The following is a 22,500-nucleotide window of genomic DNA, read 5'->3' as shown; positions in this document are numbered from 1 at the left end:
TGAATCCCTGGTTGTTCCCCCACCCCCCCCCCCTCCCCCGTCAAACGATCGCGGCCAATTGACCCTCTGTGTCAAGGTGTCAACACCAATGTTGGGTGGGTTTTGTGTTGGGCCACGGGAGATGAGCAGATGGATTTAAGATACGGATCAGCCGTGATCCAACTTGATTGGCGGAAGAGGTTCGAAGGGGCTGAGTGGCCTTTGCTGCTGTTCCATTGGCTCCGCTCCACCCTCTGGCTCTGGCCCTTTCCGTCCACGTCCGGTCTGTCCCCTTTCAGCCATTGCGCCCGCCACGAGCGATTTAAGGAGAAGGCGTCAGAGAATTAGCCAGCGGCAGAACAATCGTTCTTCCGACATTGCTGTGTTTGCTCAATGGGAGGAAGGTTCAATCGATGTAGGAATAATTCCCCGACTTCGGGTTTCCGCGGCGATGAAGCCTAAAAGGGGCCAAACTGATGGGGTCTTCAATCCTCGCTCTCTTCGTTCTCCACAGGTGATCCTGGAATGTGTGCTCAAGAAAGATCTCATTTACAACAAGGTAAATCCCATCTTCCACCATTGGAAAGTCGAAGATGACAAGTTTGGCCTCACGTTCCAGAGCCCGGCTGATGCCGTTACCTTTGAACAGAGCATCAAGGACGTCATTGAGGAGCTGGCCGAAGGTAGGCGAGAACCTTCACTACTTTCAATCTTGCGTATGGGCTATGGGGACAGTGCAGGAATACGGCGTTGAGGTAGAGGATCGGCCATGATCGTATTGAATGGCGAAGCAGGCTAGAAGGACCGAATGGCCTCCTCCTGCTCATATTTTCTATGTTGACATATCCCAATGGATGTGAGAGAGATTATTCAGCCCCTCTATGGTTAGACTGTTTGACTCCCAAAATGGATGCAGGGATGTTGTTTCCTCTGGCTGGTGGTGAGGTTGGGGTGTGGGGTGGGGGGGGGGGGGTGTGGGAGGGAGGGGGGCAGGGAGGGAGGGAGGGGGGCAGGGAGGGAGGGCGGGGCTGTGGGGCGCTGCACCTAGCACGACACAGACTAGACCATTTAGGACTGAGATGAGGAGAAACCTCTTCACTTGGAGAGTTTGCGACCATAGAAGGCAAAGTCACTGAATGAGTCCATGCCGAGTAGGCAGTGGTATAGTGGTGTTGTCACTGGACTAGTAATCCAAAGGCCCAGAGTACTGCTCTGGGGACCCGGGTTCGAATCCCACCAGGGCAGATGGTGCAATTTGAATTCAAAGTCCAATGATGATCACAAAACGATTGTTGTTAAAAACCCCATCTGGTTCACTAACGCCCTTTAGGGAAGAAAATCTCCCATCCTTACCCGGTCTGGCCTACATGTGACTCCAGATTCACAGCAACGTGGTTGACTCTTAAATGCCCCCAGGGATGGGCAATAAATGCTGGCCCAGCCAGTGACGCCACATCCCATGAACAAATTTTTAAAAAAAGATCATGTGCCCAAGTCGCTGAGGAGGGAGTTAAACCCAGAATCATCTGGATCAAGGCAATAAATGCTGGCCCGACCAGCGATGCCTACATCCCATGAAGAAATATTTTTAAAAGAAAGAAATAGATAGATTTCTATATGCCAAGGCATCAAGAGGTCTGGGCAGAGCGCAAGGTTATGCCGGTGAGATGGAGAATCAGCCCTGATCGTATAGAAGGACAGAGCAGGCTCGAAGGGCCGAGTGGCCTACTCCTATTCCTATTTTTTCCTCTTTCAGTCTAATGGATCCAGTGCTAGGGTACTGGGACCAACATAAGGCCCACTCCCGTTCCCAATAAAACATGCAAAAAAGAATCGGACACTCAATCTAAGGAGTTGAACTCCCTGTTCGAAACCCAGTCTTACAGTGTCCCATTCCCAAAGTAAGGCCCATTGCCAGGGCATTGGACTTCCAGTGCAGGGCAACAGTGCCAGAGGGCTGGACTTTCCGTCTAAAGGCCCATCGCTAAGTTATTGGACTCCCCGATCCAAGGATCCATGGCTTTTGTGTTGTACTTCAAAACGAATTCCAGATGTTTTAGAATCATAGAATCCCTACGGTGCAGAAGGAGGCCACTCAGTCCATCTCCATCACATCTAATCCTAATGCGATCGGATCTCAATGTAAGTGTGGGGGGGGGGGGAGCATGGCAGCACAGTGGTTACCACTGCTGCCTCGCAGCACCAGGGACCCGAGTTCAATTCCGGCCTTGGGTGACTGTCTGTGTGGCTGGTAGCCATGACGTGGAGATGCCGGCATTGGACTAGGGTGGGCACAGTAAGAACTCTTACAACACCAGGTTAATTTAATTAGATTCCAGTCTGTAACTCAGTCCCGGGTATCTGTTATTCTATATATAAACCATCCCGAACCCCTCAATTAGATTCCAGTCTGTAACTCACTCCCGGGTATCTGTTATTCTATATATAAACCACCCCGAACCCCTCGATTAGATTCCAGTCTGTAACTCACTCCCGGGTATGTGTTATTCTATATACAAACCACCCTGAACCCCTCGATTAGATTCCAGTCTGTAACTCACTCCCGGGTATCTGTTATTCTATATATAAACCATCCCGAACCCCTCGATTAGATTCCAGTCTGTAACTCACTCCCGGGTATCTGTTATTCTATATATAAACCACCCTGAACCCCTCGATTAGATTCCAGTCTGTAACTCACTCCCGGGTATCTGTTATTCTGTACATAAACCACCCCGAACCCCTCGATTAGATTCCAGTCTGTAACTCATTCCCGGGTATCTGTTATTCTATATATAAACCACCCTGAACCCCTCGATTAGATTCCAGTCTGTAACTCACTCCCGGGTATCTGTTATTCTATATATAAACCACCCTAAACCCCTCGATTAGATTCCAGTCTGTAACTCACTCCCGGGTATGTGTTATTCTATATACAAACCACCCTGAACCCCTCGATTAGATTCCAGTCTGTAACTCACTCCTGGTTATCTGTTATTCTATATATAAACCACCCGAACCCCTCAATTAGATTCCAGTCTGTAACTCACTCCCGGGTATCTGTTATTCTATATATAAACCACCCTGAACCCCTCGATTAGATTCCAGTCTGTAACTCACTCCCGGGTATCTGTTATTCTATATGTAAACCACCTGAAACCCCTCGATTAGACTCCACTCTGTAACTCTCACGCCTGGATATCCACTATCCTATATAGCATCCCTGGCAGGTGATCATTATCCAGGTGGTATGGGGGCACAGTGTTAGCACTGCTGCCTCACAGTGCCAGGGACCAGGGTTCGATTCCGCCCTGGGGTGACTGTGTGCAGTTTGCACGTTCTCCTCGCATGTGCGTGCGTTTCCTCCCACAGTCCAAAGATGAGCAGGTTCGGTGGATTGGCCACCCTAAGTTGCCCCTTCGTGTCCAAAGGTTAGGTGGGGTTATGGGGATAGGGCGGTGGTGTGGGCCTAGGTAGGGTGCTCCTTTGGAGGGACGGTGCAGAAACAATGGGCCGAATTGTAGAAATTCTACGACGTATAAACACCCAGGGAGCCCCTCGATTAGATTCCGGCCTGTAATTCATTCCTGGGTATTTGTAACCACGGTCTGCAGTATAGAGTTCAGATGCCTCTGGATTGATGGACCTTCCATCTTACCCGCTGGTCTCTGTTATGTTTCTGTAGGTTCACTCACCTCTTCTTCCTCGAGTCAGTGTGATGCTGATGCGGCAGAAGACATTGTTACAGTAAGTAAAGCCACACCGAACCTCATGGCTGTCCCTGATTTCTTCTATTCTGTATTAATTCAGCACTGTCTGCCCACCCCACACTGTCCTGAGGAGGGGAGGGTGGTGACCCACCTTCTTGACCCACCGACAAACAGAATGATTCATAAAACTGCTTGCTGGACCACAGCTGGGGGTGTTTAAGCATCAACCGTAAGCATATAGGGCTGGAGTCCCGTGTAGGCCCAGACTGCGTAAAGGCAGCGGGTTCTCCTGCTTGAAGGACACTTCAAAAGGGCGGCACGGGAACGCAGTGGTTAGCACTGCTGCCTCGCAGAGACAAGGACCCGGGTCCAATGCCAGTCTCGGGTGACTGTCTGTGTGGAGTTTGCACGTTCTCCCCGTGTCTGCGTGGGTTTCCTCCGGGTGCTCCGGTTTCCTTGCAAAGGAGACTTGCTACCCTGTGCGTAATCGTATTGTCTGATTGACGCAGAGGTAAAAAGACCGGGGGCAGGGGGGGGGGGGCGGGGGCTGGGGCTGGGGGGCTCAAGGGTTCCCCATATGGAATGTTGGGATCCAACACTTGAGCGTGACAACCCTGGGTGTGATGGAGGGAATCATCAGTCTGGGTTGCTGTCCCCGCTCGCTGACCCATCGCTGGGGAGTGAGATAGCAGATTAGTGTCTAAATCACTTTGGTTTCATTTAGTGTGGACCCCTCCCACCCCACCCCACCCCACAACAAAACAGCCAATCCTCCAGCGTTAAACTTCTAATGAGTAAAAAAGTAAAATGGAGAGAGGATAAACCAGACGAGGGGGAGATGGAGAGGGGGCTGAGTGGGGCAGGGGGAGGGGGCTGAGTGGGGCAGGGGGAGGGGGCTGAGTGGGGCAGGGGGAGGGGGCTGAGTGGGGCAGGGGGAGGGGGCTGAGTGGGGCAGGGGGAGGGGGGACTGAGTGGGGCAGGGGGAGATGGGGAGGGGGCTGAGTGGGGCAGGGGAGGGGGCTGAGTGGGGCAGGGGAAGATGGGGAGGGGGCTGAGTGGGACAGGGGGAGGGGGACTGAGTGGGACAGGGGGAGGGGGCTGAGTGGGACAGGGGGAGATGGGGAGGGGACTGAGTGGGGCAGAGGGAGGGGACTGAGTGGGGCAGGGAGAGATGGGAAGGGGGCTGAGTGGGGCAGGGGGAGATGGGAAGGGGGCTGAGTGGGGCAGGGGGAGATGGAGAGGGGGCTGAGTGGGGCAGGGAAGGGGGCTGAGTGGGGCAGGGGGAGATGGGGAGGGGGCTGAGTGGGGCAGGGGGAGGGGGCTGAGTGGGGCAGGGGGAGGGGGCTGAGTGGGGCAGGGGGAGGGGGACTGAGTGGGGCAGGGGGAGATGGAGAGGGGGACTGAGTGGGGCAGGGGCAGGGGGAGGGGGCTGAGTGGGGCAGGGGGAGGGGTCTGAGTGGGGCAGGGGGAGATGGAGAGGGGACTGAGTGGGGCAGGGGGAGGGGGGACTGAGAGGGGGAGGGGGCTGAGTGGGGCAGGGGGAGATGGAGAGGGGACTGAGTGGGGCAGGGGGAGATGGAGAGGGGACTGAGTGGGGCAGGGGGAGGGGTCTGAGTGGGGCAGGGGGAGATGGAGAGGGGACTGAGTGGGGCAGGGGGAGGGGGCTGAGTGGGGCAGGGGGAGATGGAGAGGGGACTGAGTGGGGCAGGGGGAGGGGGCTGAGTGGGGCAGGGGGAGATGGGGAGGGGGCTGAGTGGGGCAGGGGGAGGGGCTGAGTGGGGCAGGGGGAGGGGGCTGAGTGGGGCAGGGGGAGATGGAGAGGGGACTGAGTGGGGCAGGGGGAGGGGGCTGAGTGGGGCAGGGGGAGGGGGACTGAGTGGGGGGGGAGATGGAGAGGGGGACTGAGTGGGGCAGGGGGAGATGGAGAGGGGACTGAGTGGGGCAGGGGGAGGGGTCTGAGTGGGGCAGGGGGAGATGGAGAGGGGACTGAGTGGGGCAGGGGGAGGGGGGACTGAGAGGGGGAGGGGCTGAGTGGGGCAGGGGGAGATGGAGAGGGGACTGAGTGGGGCAGGGGGAGGGGGGACTGAGAGGGGGAGGGGGCTGAGTGGGGCAGGGGAGGGGGCTGAGTGGGGCAGGGGGAGATGGGGAGGGGGCTGTGTGGGGCAGGGGGAGGGGGCTGAGTGGGGCAGGGGGAGGGGGCTGAGTGGGGCAGGGGGAGGGGACTGAGTGGGGCAGGGGGAGATGGAGAGGGGGACTGAGTGGGGCAGGGGGAGGGGGGACTGAGAGGGGGAGGGGCTGAGTGGGGCAGGGGGAGATGGAGAGGGGACTGAGTGGGGGGGGAGATGGAGAGGGGGACTGAGTGGGGCAGGGGGAGATGGAGAGGGGGACTGAGTGGGGCAGGGGGAGATGGGGAGGGGGCTGAGTGGGGCAGGGGGAGGGGCTGAGTGGGGCAGGGGGAGGGGGCTGAGTGGGGCAGGGGGAGATGGAGAGGGGACTGAGTGGGGGGGGAGATGGAGAGGGGGACTGAGTGGGGCAGGGGGAGGGGCTGAGTGGGGCAGGGGGAGGGGGCTGAGTGGGGCAGGGGGAGATGGAGAGGGGACTGAGTGGGGCAGGGGGAGGGGGCTGAGTGGGGCAGGGGGAGATGGAGAGGGGGCTGAGTGGGGCAGGGGGAGGGGGCTGAGTGGGGCAGGGGGAGATGGAGAGGGGGACTGAGTGGGGCAGGGGGAGGGGGGACTGAGTGGGGCAGGGGGAGGGGACTGAGTGGGGCAGGGGGAGGGGGGACTGAGAGGGGCAGGGGGAGATGGAGAGGGGACTGAGTGGGGGGGGAGATGGAGAGGGGACTGAGTGGGGCAGGGGAGGGGGCTGAGTGGGGCAGGGGGAGGGGGGGACTGAGTGGGGCAGGGGGAGGGGGGGACTGAGTGGGGCAGGGGGAGGGGGGGACTGAGTGGGGCAGGGGGAGGGGGGGACTGAGTGGGGCAGGGGGAGGGGGGGACTGAGTGGGGCAGGGGGAGATGGGGAGGGGGCTGAGTGGGGCAGGGGGAGGGGGGACTGAGTGGGGCAGGGGGGGGGGGGACTGAGTGGGGCAGGGGGGACTGAGTGGGGCAGGGGGAGGGGGGACTGAGTGGGGCAGGGGGAGGGGGGACTGAGTGGGGCAGGGGGGACTGAGTGGGGCAGGGGGAGGGGGGACTGAGTGGGGCAGGGGGAGGGGGGACTGAGTGGGGCAGGGGGAGGGGGGGGACTGAGTGGGGCAGGGGGAGGGGGGACTGAGTGGGGCAGGGGGGACTGAGTGGGGCAGGGGGAGGGGGGACTGAGTGGGGCAGGGGGAGGGGACTGAGTGGGGCAGGGGGAGGGGACTGAGTGGGGCAGGGGGAGATGGGGAGGGGGCTGAGTGGGGCAGGGGGAGATGGGGAGGGGACTGAGTGGGGCAGGGGGAGGGGCTGAGTGGGGCAGGGGGAGGGGGCTGAGTGGGGCAGGGGGAGATGGGGAGGGGGCTGAGTGGGGCAGGGGGAGAGGGGGGACTGAGTGGGGCAGGGGGAGGGGGGACTGAGTGGGGCAGGGGGAGGGGACTGAGTGGGGCAGGGGGAGATGGAGAGGGGGACTGAGTGGGGCAGGGGGAGATGGGGAGGGGGCTGAGTGGGGCAGGGGGAGGGGCTGAGTGGGGCAGGGGGAGGGGGCTGAGTGGGGCAGGGGGAGATGGGGAGGGGGCTGAGTGGGGGGGAGATGGAGAGGGGACTGAGTGGGGGGGGGGAGATGGAGAGGGGACTGAGTGGGGGGGGAGATGGAGAGGGGACTGAGTGGGGGGGAGATGGAGAGGGGACTGAGTGGGGCAGGGGGAGATGGGGACTGAGTGGGGGGGAGATGGAGAGGGGACTGAGTGGGGGAAGGCGGGAGATGAAGAGGGGCTAGAATAGGGGAGTGAGAGATGGAGGGAGGACACACTGAGGAAGATGGAGAGGGGACTGAGCGGGGGAGGGGGCTTGAATGGGGAGGGGGAGATGGTGAGGGGACTGAGTGCGGGAGATGGGGAGGGCACTGAGTGGGGGAGGGGGCTTGAATGGGGAGGGGGAGATGGGGAGGGGGCTGAGTGGGGCAGGGGGAGATGGGGAGGGGACTGATTGGGGCAGGGGGAGGGGGCTGAGTGGGGCAGGGGGAGATGGGGACTGAGTGGGGCAGGGTGAGGGGGCTGAGTGGGGCAGGGGGAGATGGGGACTGAGTGGGGGAAGGCGGGAGATGAAGAGGGGCTAGAATAGGGGAGTGAGAGATGGAGGGAGGACACACTGAGGAAGATGGAGAGGGGACTGAGCGGGGAGGGGGCTTGAATGGGGGAGGGGGGAGATGGTGAGGGCTTAACTGGGAGTGCGGGGGTGGAGGCGGCGGGCTGGGCTGTAATTGAAGATTTGTCTCTCGCACAACCCTTCCCCATTATCCCTCCCGCACACTCATCTCTCACAGTTTTAATTCTCCTTCTAGATCCACACAGACAGCGAGTCATCGTCCAATAGCAGGAAGGAGATGCTCCCGAAACACATCACCATAGTAACCAGCGAATCATCATCCAGTTGCTACATCAGGTCACCGGCTTCAGATGAATTCCGACATGGACTGACTCAGGCAGACGCACAGCCCAGCCAGGTAGTCACAAAGGTCAATCTGAGCGTGCCTGACCTCCAGCTCGCCGCCTCTTCGTGTGCTGGGAGTGGGGGGGGGTGGTGGGTGCTGCTGATTTCAGGCTCTGTAAGTGGTGGGGAGTTGGTGGGGGGGGAGACGCTGGCTGAGACGTTTACCCTGCTTCAACACTGGGGGCTCTTCATTTTGTCCCTTATAGAATCATAGAATTTCCAGTGCAGAAGGAGGCCATTCAGCCCATCGAGTCTGCACCGGCTCTTGGAAAGAGCACCCTACCCAAGCTCCACACCTGCACCCTTTCCTCGTAACCCAGTAACCCCACCTAATCTTTTTATGGATATTAACTGGCAATTTAGCATGGCCAATCCACCTAACCTGCACATCTTTGGACAGTGGGCGGAAACCGGAGCACCCGGAGGAAACCCACGCACACACAGGGAGAATGTGCAGACTCCGTACTGTTGCACGTTTTACTATGGGCGTAAAACGCGTTTATTGGAGTGTATTAACACGCCTCCGAGTTCGACGTGTGCTTAACACTGCTAGGCTCTGTTCTATGTAATTATTTAAGCTCTGGAGTCGCCAGCTGCCGTATAGGCAACGTCACAAGTATTCCAAGGTCAAATTCAAAGTAATAAAGACGATACACCGATTAGTCAAGTTCAAACGATCAATATTTATTATACAGTTAATAATAAATACTCATGCACACACTAAGAGACTAAGCTACCACTAAACATAAGCAAACAGAATACTTATCTAACAGGAACAGGCAAGGTCAGAGAACGAGGCCTTCGTCCTGGTTTTGTCTGCAGCCTTCAGCAAGCGTTCTGGCACTTGGGAGTCTAGCGGGCTTGGATCGCGTAGCGAGCGTTGAACTTACGGTTTCGGCGGCTGGTGCTCAACGGCTGGAGTCAGGATACCAGGTGTCAGTCGGGGCCGGAGCACAGGTTTAACAGACCGGACAACACGAGGTCCCTATCTTTTATAGGGGTTCCGTTGTCCTTCCCTCTTCTCGGGCGGGCTCTACCTATTGGATCAATTTCTTATCGATACTGGATTAATTCCCCAATGCGAGGGGGTCTCCGTGATGGAGGGGGCGTTTCTTATGTCCTTTTGTTCGGAGGTTTCTGGTGCCTCGATGTCTGGGTCTTGATTGGAATGTGTCCATTCAGAACCAAATGTATCTATTGTGTGGGTGTTCAAGTCTGATGGCCTCATTAGCATGCAAAGCGTTTTGCCATTTGCACCTAGCTAAGGTCTCTTCACCTGAGCCCAAACTGGTTTCTGCTGCTGCAGAATGCAAACTGCTCTTTGCAGACTGCTGTTCTGGCTGAACTGTCTGTTTCTCAGCAGCCTTCCATTTTAGTTTGGCTCAGTGTCCATTTTGCGTGGCCAGCATGGCTACATTCCCTCCTTGTGATCCTCACAATCATACTATTGTGAAGGATCACCTATGTACTTTGCCTCCTTGTGTTCTGACCTCTTGCCAGTTCCTGTTCTACTCTGTTCTAAACTATGGGAAGAAGAGAAAAAAAATTTTAACTAACATTTCTGCTTGGCCCTATGTCAAAAGGGACATGCATTACTACAATTGGGAACCTCTACCTATCACTATTAACCTTAACCTTAACTTAAACATTTAATCACTCTAAAATCTTAACCATTCACACCACAACATAACACTTCCCAACTCGGCAGTCGAGTATGGAACAATATAATACATGGCTGAATTTTATTTACAGAGTGTTGTAATCAGTGAGGGGTTGAGGGGTTTGGTGGAATCCGAAGATGGGGGATTGCACTCTATAGATGGGTGAGGTGCTGGAACGAGAGGCTCTCCTCTTCCATTTCCTCAACCTGAGGGTCTGCACTAGGATGGTGAGGATCGCAATCACCAACAGTGATTCGATTATGTAGGACATGGAGTACCACGTCATGAATTTAGTACACCAGGTCTGAACCTCGCTGATCAGAGCTGAGCACTGGGGGTTTGCTGTACTAGAAACATTTACGGTGGGGGTTGTGGGGGAAACGTGTCTTGTTTCCACACATATACATATGACATTAAATAGTAATAAGTGGGCTTCCATCATTTTGCTGTTCTTCTTCTTTCTCTTCCTTCTTCCTCCGGTATTGACAATCCTGGCTTCGACCTCTGTCTCGTCCTTTGAAACCTTTGGGATCAAGCACAGTATCTGTCAATACACAGTTTAAGACCTTTACTTGTTAGTGCATCTGTCTTTCAAAACCCAATTGACCCTTTAAAATGACTGGCTAAGTCACACCCTGTGACTCCCCTCATTTTTTTTTCAAAAAGCGAATTTAAAGACCAGCATACACCTAACAATCCTTCCTTCTGCGAGCCGTCTCGCAGGCTTTGCTGATTTACCATCCGAATGTTTCCGGATGTAAATAGCATGTGGGATGGCGGCCGAAGGGCTACCTAACCTAAAATGAAAACAAATTTGGAAAGAAACATCCGAATGAGTTGCGTATGGGCCGCTACGGGTACGAGTTGGATGGGATCCCCGGGTAGGGCGTGCTGTGCCATACCCGAGCTTGGCTGACCAAGGGTTGGTTCTCAGACAGGGCGGGTCCTCAGTGCCGTTTGTCCACTGCCTGAGTAACCTGGAAAAAACGGGTACGAATGTGTTTACCATGACTTGCAGCCTCTATTTCGCCGAATAGAGGGGCACCTAAAAAACCAAGGGAGCCAAGATGCTCCAACTGAGGACATCACTGAAGTTCTCAGAGATATCTGCAGATAAACTATTTGGCGTGTGGCCTTACAACTTTGGAAAAGATCTCCAATCAAACCGAAGTTCTCAAAAGTTTCGGCAGACAAGCTAACGTGTATGTGAGGTGGTCACAATCTTTTCAGCTGAAAAGAAGATGTCCATCCTCCAACTGAAACATTTACATTCCTGAAAACAAACAAACATAAAACGAAGACAAACATACGTGCAGGTTCCATCAGAAAGGACATCGTTTCCCTCAAACGATTCCTATCTTACATCATCTGGACACCTCACTTTGATTCTACCTCTGTGAACAGGGTCACAAAGGGGTTGCCGTGTCGGGAGTCAGACACCGTGTCGTCCTGCTCTCCCGGATCCCACACCCTTGTGTGGATCAGGCATGAAACTTTGGAGTTGTGTGACCGGGGGTCACTCTCGTCATTGCGGACAAGTCTGTAGGAATTGTCCCTGTGCCATTGTGTAGCGTCGAGTGTGTTGTCGGGGTAGTCGGGGTCGGGTGGTGGTTCGGGGTTTTTGAGGTAAGTGACTTCCATGGGGTCACTGGAGTCGGGGTCGTAGGTGGTGCAGTGTGGGCTGTATGGCTGTGTGGTGTCGCTGTCTTCAGAGTCAGTGTCTGTCCTACTGTCTCTGCTGTGGCAGCTTGTGGGCGTGTCGGGGCGTGGTCTGTAGTGGTCTGGGGGCGGAGTCGTGGGCGAGTCCGTGGATGAACTGGTCTGTGAGGGGGATGGTGGAAAAGTGTCTCTGGTGGGCGGGGTGAAGTGTTCTGCTGCATCCAGCAGGACATGGTGGGCATGGTTGGCCTGTGTTCCATATGCCTTTAACTGGTTTATATGGAACCACGCGGTCTTCCCATTAGGATACTTTATCCTGTAAACGGAAGGGCTAATTTTGTCCGAAATTGAGTAGGGGCCGGAATATTTTGGAGCCAAAAAACTGCTGGGGTTATAAACAGATAACATTACCTGTTGCCCAACCTGGAATTCTGTGGTGTGTACGGTCTTATTGAAACAGGCAGTCCGTTGCTGTCGGCGTTTCCCTAGCTGGACTGCGGCTGCGAGCTGTGCAGACCTCACAGTCTCAACTAGTTCTTTAACTGCCTTTTCATGTGTGAGGGCCGTCACTTCGGGGCTTGTCATGTCCAGTCCTAAAAGGAATTCTGTACCTTTCATAGGGCGTCCGGTCATGAGTGTGTGTGGTGTGTATCCTGTCGATGTGGAGACAGTGTTCCTTATGAACATAAGTGCAAAGGGGAGCACTGAATCCCATGTGGAATTGTTCTGTTGAACCATTTTCCTAAGGGTAGTTTTTAGGGTCCGATTCATGCGCTCCACAATCCCGCTGGACTGTGGATGATACGCAATGTGGAAGTTCTGTTTGATTCCGAATATTGTCAGGACGTTCCTCATGACCCGTCCTGTAAAGTGAGATCCCTGGTCCGAATCGATACTTCGGGGTAAACCCCATCTCGTGAAGATGTGGTGGGTCAGGATCTTTGCAGCTGTCTTTGCTGTATTTGTTCGTGAGGGAAATGCCTCTACCCACTTGGTAAAGGTATCTATCACCACCAGAACGTATTTATAGCCATTCCGACAAGGGGGCAATGGACCTATAAAGTCGATCTGGAGGTTTGTCCAAGGGCCGTTAACTGGGCGAGTATGCCGAAGTTGTGCTTTCTTAGAATACCTCTCCGGGTTATTCTGAGCACAAATCAGGCAATTCTCTATGTAGTGCGTTACATCATTCCTGAGATTAGGCCACCAACAGAGTTGCCTGAGGTGCCTCGTTGTTGCATCAATTCCCTGATGCCCGTGTCCGTCATGGAACAAGGCAATCATCTGATTCCTGTCCTGCTGTGGGACCACATAAAGTCGGTCCTTAATGATCACACCCTCATGTGTGGTCAGTGCGTGTTTAAAGTGCTCGTAAGCAGGCACAAAGTTTCCCTTGAAAACCTCCCTGAGGTCTCCGTCCTGTTTTTGTGCTGCCACGAGATCTTTAATATCAGTCTGTGAGACTTGGACTGCGCTCACAGGGGCGCTAGCTGGTGCGCTAGCTGGGGGGGTCCATAAGTGTCCTCTCCTGGAACCTGCCTTAGCCAACGCGTCGGCCTTTACATTCCCAGGTGGTGATGACCTATGGTGGCTGCGAACTTTTATAATGCCGAAGGTCCTGTCCTTCGCTTTCGCTAAAATATGCTGGAGTAGAGGGGCTGATGGAAGGGGTTTTCCGTCTGCGGAGACAAAACCTCGTGTCCTCCACAGGGGCAGAAAATCGGTTAAACTGTTACAGACATATAAGCTGTCTGAATATATGTCTGCTGGGCTGGGGAAAGAATCGGGGTGGTCCACTATGTACGCTATGGCTGCTAGCTCTGCTGCCTGCGCGCCTAAGTGACCTGGTAACTTAAGAGCGATTTCTTCGAGAGCGCGCCCCTGCGCGTCCTCTACATAGATGCCGCATCCTGTGATACGCTCACCATTTAAAACTGTGGAGGAACCGTCTACATAAATCCTCAAGGGTCCACACGTGTCTGTGGGCTGGGGGCTTTGTTTCGGGTTCCCTATCTTCCTGGGGGGTGTTTTTGCGATAAAGGGTCCTGTGTTATGCAGGGGAGCTACAATTTCACAGTCATGGGGCTGTCCGGGGTATTGGAGGTTGTCTGCTAAGTATGTGTGGGTGCGTGTCCGTTTTACTGTAATGTCCCGTCCTTGTAAAAGTAGGGTCCACCTAGCTGCCCTAATCTGGCTAACTGAACCGTCCTTCAGTCGACCGTCTAGTAGTAGCTGTGTGGGTGTGTGTTCGGTTAGAATGGTGATGGGGTTGAGTCCGGTGATGTATGAGAAATACTGCACTGCCCAGAAGACAGCAAGGAGGTGCCTCTCACAGGCTGAAAATCCTTGTTCTACTGGGTCTAACAGTCGGGAGGCATAAGCCACTGGTCTTAGCTGCTCGTGCCGTTCCTGAAGCAACACGGCCGAGAGGGTCAGATCGGTGCTCGCTACCTCTATTGCGTACGGTGAAAGTTGGTCGGGGACTAGCAGCGCGGGTGCTGCACTAAGGGCTCGTTTCAACTCTTCCACAGCGCCTGTATGCTGCGGAAGCCATTCCCAGGGGGCTCCTTTCTTAAGGAGGTCTGAAAGTGGGGCGGCTTTTGTCGCGAATCCGTCGATGTGGTTCCGACAGTAGCCAACCAGTCCTAAAAACGACCGGAGGGCTGATACATTCTGGGGAAGGGGCAATTTGACAATCGAATCAATTCTTTTGAATTCGATCTCGCGTTTGCCGTGCGTGATGACTGATCCCAAATACATCACTTTACTTTCCAATATTTGGGCCTTTTTCGGGTTAACTTTACAGCCAATTTCAGTTAAGAGTTCTAGGAGTTCGGCCAGAAGCGAAATGTGCTCTGCTTTTGTGTCCGTCTGCAGTAGTAGGTCGTCTACATACTGTACCAGACAATCGGGTCGGGAAAATTTCTCTAATCCACTTGCCAGCTGTCGGTGGAAAATGGAGGGGGAATTGTGGAATCCTTGTGGGAGGCATGTCCACGTGTACTGCTGAGTTTTGAAAGTGAATGCGAATTTGTATTGGCACGCTTTTGCCAATGGTATTGACCAGAATCCATTACTGATGTCCAATACCGTGAAGTACTTGGCGTTGAGACCCTGCTTGAGCATGGTCTCGGGGCTAGTAGCTACCGTTGGGGCTACTGCGGGTGTTACTTTGTTGAGTTCCCGATAATCGATGGTCAGACGCCATGATCCATCGGGCTTCCTCACTGGCCAAATAGGGGCATTGTTGGTGGAGGCTACCGTTCTCAGTACACCTTGGTCCAACAAGCTGCCTATAACCTTTTCTATTTCCACCTCTGCCTCGAGGGGAAATCTATACTGCTTTTGCGGTCGGGGGTCCTGTCCGGTAACATGAACTTGTCCAGTCATTCTGCCACAGTCATGACGGTGACTTGCAAATGCTGTCCTGTGTTTGTTTAGTAGGGCCTTAATTTGTCGGTCGGTGTGGAGTGTAGTCAGGTCGAATGAGTACTCTCCCACTGCGCTAATCCGATTAGCGTAGTCTCCTACTGTGAGGGTGGCTGGGGCTCTGTCTGATCTCGCCATTCGCCAGACACACTGGTTCACTGGGTCGAACGACAAGCTGTGGGCGTTCATAAAATCTATCCCCAGGATGTGCTCTGCTGTCCGGGGAAGATTTACTAAAACTACGGGGTGCCTTGTGCTAATGTTCCCTAGCTGGATCGCTACGGGTGCTGTGATATGTCCCTGCTGCGAGTGTCCGGTGAACCCGCTAAGTGTGATGGTGGAGGTGGTCGGCCACGTGTCTGCGTGTGCCGTGGTTGTGGAGTTAATGGTGGTGCGGGATCCTCCTGTGTCCCACAATAACTCTATGGGCTTCCCTCTGACTTTTGCCGTGACTACGGGCCTCCCTGATGAGTCCCATAGTGTGTCACAGACCCAAGTGGGGGAGCCCGAACACCGTCAGTTCGTCTCGTCCACATTGGTGGGTCCTGACTGTACTGCTACATTGTGGATGGGTTTTGCTTTGTTGCGGTTCAGAGTGCCTGTCTGCTGGCCTCTCTGAGATCGCTGGGGTGCATTACACTCTTTTGCCCAATGCCCTAACTGTCCACAGTTATAGCATTCCTGTCCTTTCTGTTGAGGGCTGCTCTTGCCTTCATTTACCCATGCGGGCTTCTGGTGCTCTCTGACTGCTTGGATATCTGCAGCAGCCTGAGCCTCTTCTGGGGATCTAACCTTTGCTTTTGCCTGAAGCGATTGCTCCCAAGCGCGGGACAACCTTTTGAGGACCCATTTCTCGTTATGGGCCTCTTCTGAGGGGTCGTAATTATTGCAAGCGCTCTGTCCTGCTTCTGTTGCGTGTGAGATAATTGTGCGCGTCCACTTAACCATGTTTTCGCGGGGTTAAATGCGCTCTATCTAGCTGTCCGAAAACTGCGCTGAAGTGAATCCACAGCCTTCCTGCGAATGCTGTGGGGTGTTCAGATCTCTTCTGCCTGCACTTATTCAAGCCTTCTACGGGGTCACCTCTATTGTACCCGATGGCATCTAAAATGGCAGTGTGCATCTCCTCTAGGCTGCCTCCTGCCACGTTTTGTGGGTCGGGGAGGGCTGCCACTACACTCTGGTCTAAGCTCAGCACGGTGAGCTTAACCTGCTCTCTCTCATCCAGGCCGTACATGGTAGCCTGCTGTTTTACTTTCGCGAAGAACTGGTGGGGGTCTGCGGTGGGGAGGAACGGAGTGATCTTTTCACAAGCGTCCCTTAGCTGGGTTACTGTTAACGGGGTGGTGTAAGTTATGTCTGGGGCGCCTTCTGATTCGGCTTTCCTCTGTGTGGTTACGGGATTCATGGGTGCGGTTATGATCTGAGCTGTGGGGGGTTGGGGTGCCTGTCGTTTCTGCTGAGCTGCGGGCGCACATGTTCCCTGAACATAACGCTGCGCTGTCTCGCTTAATTCCTGCCAATCTGGGGCATTTTCCCCATCTAACTGAGCTCCAAAGGTGCTTTGGAAGCCATTCTGCACCGAAAGCAGAGATTGCAGTTCCGCAATCTGTTTTCTGCATTTCGCGTGGTCAACTGTGCTTTGTCTTTGTTCGGTCGTTGCAGCGTGGAGTGCTCTCAAAGCTGCTTTGAGATCGGAACATTGCCTCTGCAATGCCTCCACCTGCTTTTCCGATTCCTGTCTTATCAGAACGGCACGTTGCACGTCCTGATAGGCTTTCTCATACTGGGTCTGGGAACTGTTCAGATGAGCTAGACAAGACTGGTGAGCCCTCTTGGCATCATCCACCTCTCTACCCTTCTCTGCCAACTTCCCTTTTAATTCCAGGTTTTCTTTCTCGACGTCCCTGACATCGACCTTACTCATTCGGTTCCTTTCCTCTAAATCTGCCCGGAGCGTCCTGATGACCTCCTCTGCGCCTCGCAACTGTGCCAAGCAGGACACAATCGCCATCGGCTTGCGTGCTTTACTTAAACTCTTTTTGTGTATCTGAGAGAGGTTCTCCCACCAAGTATGACCTATACTTCCGGGACCTGTCTCCTCATTTGCACAAAACTCTTTCCAAAGGGGCCATCCCTTTCCTTGTAAATATTTGCGGAGTTCCAGCTCCCACGTGGGACACTGGCCTACTCTGCTACTGCTGCTGGTCGCTGCGACCACAAACTTTGCTGGATCCATCAGACGTTCCATTGCCTGCATGGCCATTTCCTCTGACTCTCTTTTTATAATTTGGAACAGGGGGTTGCTGGGGTGGTGTTTTGAGAAAAGGGTACGGCTTACGCTATTTTCCGATTACAAAACTACCGAAAGTTTGTCGCAACAAAAAGCTTCCAGTTTTACCTTACAGCCCTGTTAGTACGCATGCACTAAAACACACTTCCGAATTTCGCTTATTATTTTGAACACCTTGAATACTTGTGATCTCTTTCTTTCTCTGCAATTTGGAGTTCTAATTCAAATTTCAGGGTCCTGGACACTGTGGTGTTTCCACTTGCAACAGGGTCCCGGCGGATGTCGCCACTAAATGTTGCACGAAACACAGGTCCTCAAGGGTTCAAACGAATAAAAGCTATACACCGATTAGTCAAGTTCAAACGATCAATATTTATTATACAGTTAATAATAAATACTCATGCACACACTAAGAGACTAAGCTACCACTAAACATAAGCAAACAGAATACTTATCTAACAGGAACAGGCAAGGTCAGAGAACGAGGCCTTCGTCCTGGTTTTGTCTGCAGCCTTCAGCAAGCGTTCTGGCACTTGGGAGTCTAGCGGGCTTGGATCGCGTAGCGAGCGTTGAACTTACGGTTTCGGCGGCTGGTGCTCAACGGCTGGAGTCAGGATACCAGGTGTCAGTCGGGGCCGGAGCACAGGTTTAACAGACCGGACAACACGAGGTCCCTATCTTTTATAGGGGTTCCGTTGTCCTTCCCTCTTCTCGGGCGGGCTCTACCTATTGGATCAATTTCTTATCGATACTGGATTAATTCCCCAATGCGAGGGGGTCTCCGTGATGGAGGGGGCGTTTCTTATGTCCTTTTGTTCGGAGGTTTCTGGTGCCTCGATGTCTGGGTCTTGATTGGAATGTGTCCATTCAGAACCAAATGTATCTATTGTGTGGGTGTTCAAGTCTGATGGCCTCATTAGCATGCAAAGCGTTTTGCCATTTGCACCTAGCTAAGGTCTCTTCACCTGAGCCCAAACTGGTTTCTGCTGCTGCAGAATGCAAACTGCTCTTTGCAGACTGCTGTTCTGGCTGAACTGTCTGTTTCTCAGCAGCCTTCCATTTTAGTTTGGCTCAGTGTCCATTTTGCGTGGCCAGCATGGCTACAGTACAGTGACCCAAGCCGGAATCGAACCTGGGATCCTGGAGCTGTGAAGCAACTATGCTAACCACTGTGCTACCGTGCTGCCCTTCCCCCGTTGGGAGCCAATGCCACTGTGCTCTGGATGCCCTCTCGAGGGTCTGCTCCATGTCTGCGTCGTTCGGGAGCTTCCCGGGGCCCAAGCGTGCGACCCGCTCGGCCCTTCGACACAGGAGGCCATTCTACCCATTTTCCTTTGCCCGTGCTAGCTCCTCGAATGTGCTGACGCAGAAACAAAATGCCGCAGATGCTGAATATCTGGAATAGAGAACAATAGGTGCTGGGGAAAGCTCAGCAACAGCTGTGGAGACAGAGACGTCCCATCTATTTCTGCTCCCACCCCTTCCCAGAGCCATGGTAAGGTTGCCCCTGGTCCTCCGCTTCCAGCTCAGAAGCCTCTGTGTTCAATGGTTCACCCTCCAGCGTGATGGCTCCGCCAGACACATCATCCCCTGCCCCTCCCTTTGCAGCCTTCCAGCGGGATCATTCCCCTCTGTGACAGCCTGGTCCATTCCTCAGCCGTCCCCTCCCAGCCCAGCCCCTCTCTTCCCCACAGCAACATTCCCTGCCGGCCTACCACTGAGTAAGGCCCCAGACACTGTTTCCGAACGGAACAGCGATTTCGCCTGCGCTGTTTCCGATGTCGTCGGCCGCACTGACGTTCGCCATGTGGTCGGCGCCTGGTTGAGGGATTCCGAACGGACGTCTGGGTTGATGAGCCATCAATTGCACGAGAGACGAGTGGCATTACAAAAGTTAGGCTTTAATAAACTAGAACTTAGCCCTGCGGTTGTCTACAATAAAATGGACGACCGCCGGGCGTTTGACTATTTATACCTCGGCAAGGAGGTGTGGTTAATTCAGCCTCTCGACCAATCGGAGAGCTGTCACATGACTGGTCTCAACCAATTGGTCGAGAGGCACATGACCGACCAGGGCCAATGGTAAGCCGGTGTTCTGCCCCAATGGCAGACAGCTATGCAAATCATATTACCACATGGGTGACATCCCCGTTTTGTGCAATTCCTCCGTCCGGTCCACAGGTGTGACCCCGAGCTTCCGGCTGCTCGCCTTTTGAATTCTGCACTCTGACCTCTCTGTCCTTGACCTGCTATTGACGATCAACACAAGCCAACCGGGCAGCATTTCCACTTGGCACTCTTCAGGACTTGACAACGAGTTCAACGACGTTAGATCATAACCTCTGCCTCGCATCTTGTTCCGTGTTTTTTTTCTCTCTCTCTCTCTCTATTTTTGTTTTCACTTTCAATTCTGACTGAAAGGTCACTCAGCCTAAAAGGTCGACCCACCCCCTCCCCCAAGCCAGTTGCAATGGCGCGAGACAGCGGGAGACCCTATCGATAGCGGCGGGACCGAAGGGAGGGGGGGGGGGCGGTGGTGGGGGGGGACCCTCTCAACATTTCCGAAGCGTTTAGGTGAGCACTCGATACGCCACGGACAAAGTGCTGGGAAATGGAAAGAGAATTGATAGGCGCTTGATGGCCGGCTGGCACGGACACGATGGGCTGAAGGGCCCCATTGCAGCGCTGTAAAAACTCTATGGGCGGAACTTTCCCAAAAAGTGGCAAACTGACAGATCTTCTGAAACCTCACCCCCCCCCCCCCTCTCCAATTCCCGCTGGGTGGGGTCCCATAGCCCGGGTCTACAGAGATGGGTGCACCGTTTGCAAAGGGCATGAATCTGATTGCATCGAGGGAGATCCCATTCTGAGATCTCCCCAGCACAAATCCCATTGCGGCCCTCTCACAAGTTAGTGTCCATGACAGGATTTGCGCCTGTAAGCTAACAGGTCTGAGAAATCCCTCTCTCCCCCACCCCCCACCATGACTCCGTGACACTGCACGTTTATCTCCTCCAGGTACCATTACATTTCCTCTTCAAATTGTTGATTGTCTCCGCTTTCGACACCCTCGTAGGCAGCGTGTTCAAGGTCATTACCAGCCGCTGTGTAAAGATCTTCTTCCCTGTACCCCACCTTCATCTCTTACCCATAATCTTAAACCCGTGCTCCCAAACCCCCCCCCCCCCCTCCCCCCCCACCACCTGTCCACTTCACCCTTGTGCCATCTACTAGTGGGAGCAGATTTCCTACCTGATCTAAGCCTGTCCTGATCTTGTCCGCCTCGATCAACTCTCCCCCTCAATCTCCTTCGCTAATCCCGGGAACGGTCCTGGTAAATCCCCCTCCGCGCCAGCCCGAGGGTGTGCAGGTTAGGTGGATCGGCCATGATCAATGAGCGGGGTCACTGGGATAGGGCAGAGGGAGTGGGCCTAGGTAGGGCACTCTTTCCCAGGGTCGGTGCAGACTCGATGGGCCGAATGGCTTCCCTCTGTGCTGCCCTCTCATACTTCCTGAGATGTGGCAACCAGAACTGGGGTTGTATCCCGAACCAGAGCTTTTTTTTTTACAAGATCAGGATAACTTCCCTTCTTTTGGATTCAGTCCCTCTAATAATGAAAGTCCGAGACTTTTTCCCTGGGTGGAACAAACCATTACGAGGGTACATAAATTTAAGGTGAATGGTGGAAGGTATAGGGGGGATGTCAGAGGTAGGTTCTTTACCCAGAGAGTAGTGGGGGCATGGAATGCACTGCCTGTGGAAGTAGTTGAGTCGGAAACATTAGGGACCTTCAAGGGGCTATTGGCTAGGTACATGGATTACGGTAGAATGATGGGGTGTAGATTAATTTGTTCTTAATCTAGGACAAAAGTTCGGCTGGGTGAACAGCTGGCTTGTAATGCAGAACAAGGCCAGCAGCGCGGGTTCAATTCCCGTACCGGCCTCCCCGAACAGGCGTCTGAATGTGACGACTGGGGGCTTTTCACAGTGACTTGATTGAAGCCTGCTTGTGACAATAAGCCATTATTATTATTAACCCAAGGCCAGAATCGAACCTGGGGCCCTGCTGCTATGCGGCAGCAGTGCTAACCCCATTCAAGGGACGTTGGCGTCGCTGGCTCGGCCCAGCATTTATTGCCCAAGCCTTCTGCAACCAGGGGACACATTCTCAGAATCAGGGCATTTAGGTCTGACGTGAGTGTGAATTTCTTCACACAGAGGGCAGTGGGTTGTAGGGACTCTTTCCCACAGAGGGCAGTGGGCACACAGAGGGCAGTGGGCACACAGAGGGCAGTGGGCACACAGAGGGCAGTGGGCACACAGAGGGCAGTGGGCACACAGAGGGCAGTGGGCACACAGAGGGCAGTGGGCACACAGAGGGCAGTGGGCACACAGAGGGCAGTGGGCACACAGAGGGCAGTGGGTTGTAGGGACTCTTTCCCACAGGGGGCAGTGGGCACACAGAGGGCAGTGGGTTGTAGGGACTCTTTCCCACAGAGGGCTGTGGAAGCTCAATCATTGAGTCTGTTCAAAGCAGAGACTGATTCGTTACTATCTAGGTATCGATGACATCAAGGGACACAGGGATAGTGCAGGAAGAGGGTATTGTGGAGGAAGACCAGCCAGGATCTCGTTAAGTGGCAGAGCAGGCCTGAGGGGCTGAATGGCCTCATCCTGCTCCGAAAGAACAAAGAAGAACAAAGGAAAGTACAGCCCAGGAACAGACCCTTCGGCCCTCCAAGCCCGTGCCGACCATGCTGCCCGTCTAAACTAAAATCTTCTACACTTCCTGGGTCTGTATCCCTCTATTCCCATCCTATTCATGTATTTGTCAAGATGCCCCTTAAACTATCCTCCACCACCTCCTCCGGCAGCGAGTTCCAGGCACCCGCTACCCTCTTTGTAAAAAAAAAAACTTGCCTTGTACATCTCCTCTAAACCTTGCCCCACGCACCTTAAACCTATGCCCCCCAGTAATTGACCCCTCTCCCCTGGGGAAAAGCCTCTGACTATCCACTCTGTCCATGCCCCTCATAATTTTGTCGACCTCTAAAGAACAACATCATGGCCACCACATCTGCATTTGGGGGATTTCTTTCCAGGACGTTGCCAGAACTGCTGCCTCACGGCGCCAGGGACCCGGGTTCAA

The 22,500-nt window shown here is 54.4% G+C and overlaps 1 protein-coding gene across 1 annotated transcript in view; it reads left to right on the top strand.

Moving 5' to 3' along the window:
* spred3 (sprouty related EVH1 domain containing 3) overlaps positions 1 to 22,500 on the top strand; it is a 33,411-nt gene that overhangs the window by 1,389 nt on the left and 9,522 nt on the right. The window contains exons 2-4 of the mRNA XM_038785768.1: positions 494 to 662; positions 3,665 to 3,726; positions 8,160 to 8,321. Of these exons, the coding sequence (XP_038641696.1) occupies positions 494 to 662; positions 3,665 to 3,726; positions 8,160 to 8,321 (393 nt within the window). The remainder of the gene's footprint in view (positions 1 to 493; positions 663 to 3,664; positions 3,727 to 8,159; positions 8,322 to 22,500) is intronic.

The sequence above is a fragment of the Scyliorhinus canicula genome, chromosome 27 (genome assembly GCF_902713615.1).
Source record: "Scyliorhinus canicula chromosome 27, sScyCan1.1, whole genome shotgun sequence".
In the NCBI taxonomy this organism is placed as follows: Eukaryota; Metazoa; Chordata; class Chondrichthyes; order Carcharhiniformes; family Scyliorhinidae; genus Scyliorhinus; species Scyliorhinus canicula.
This window is presented reverse-complemented; position numbering and strand designations above follow the sequence as displayed.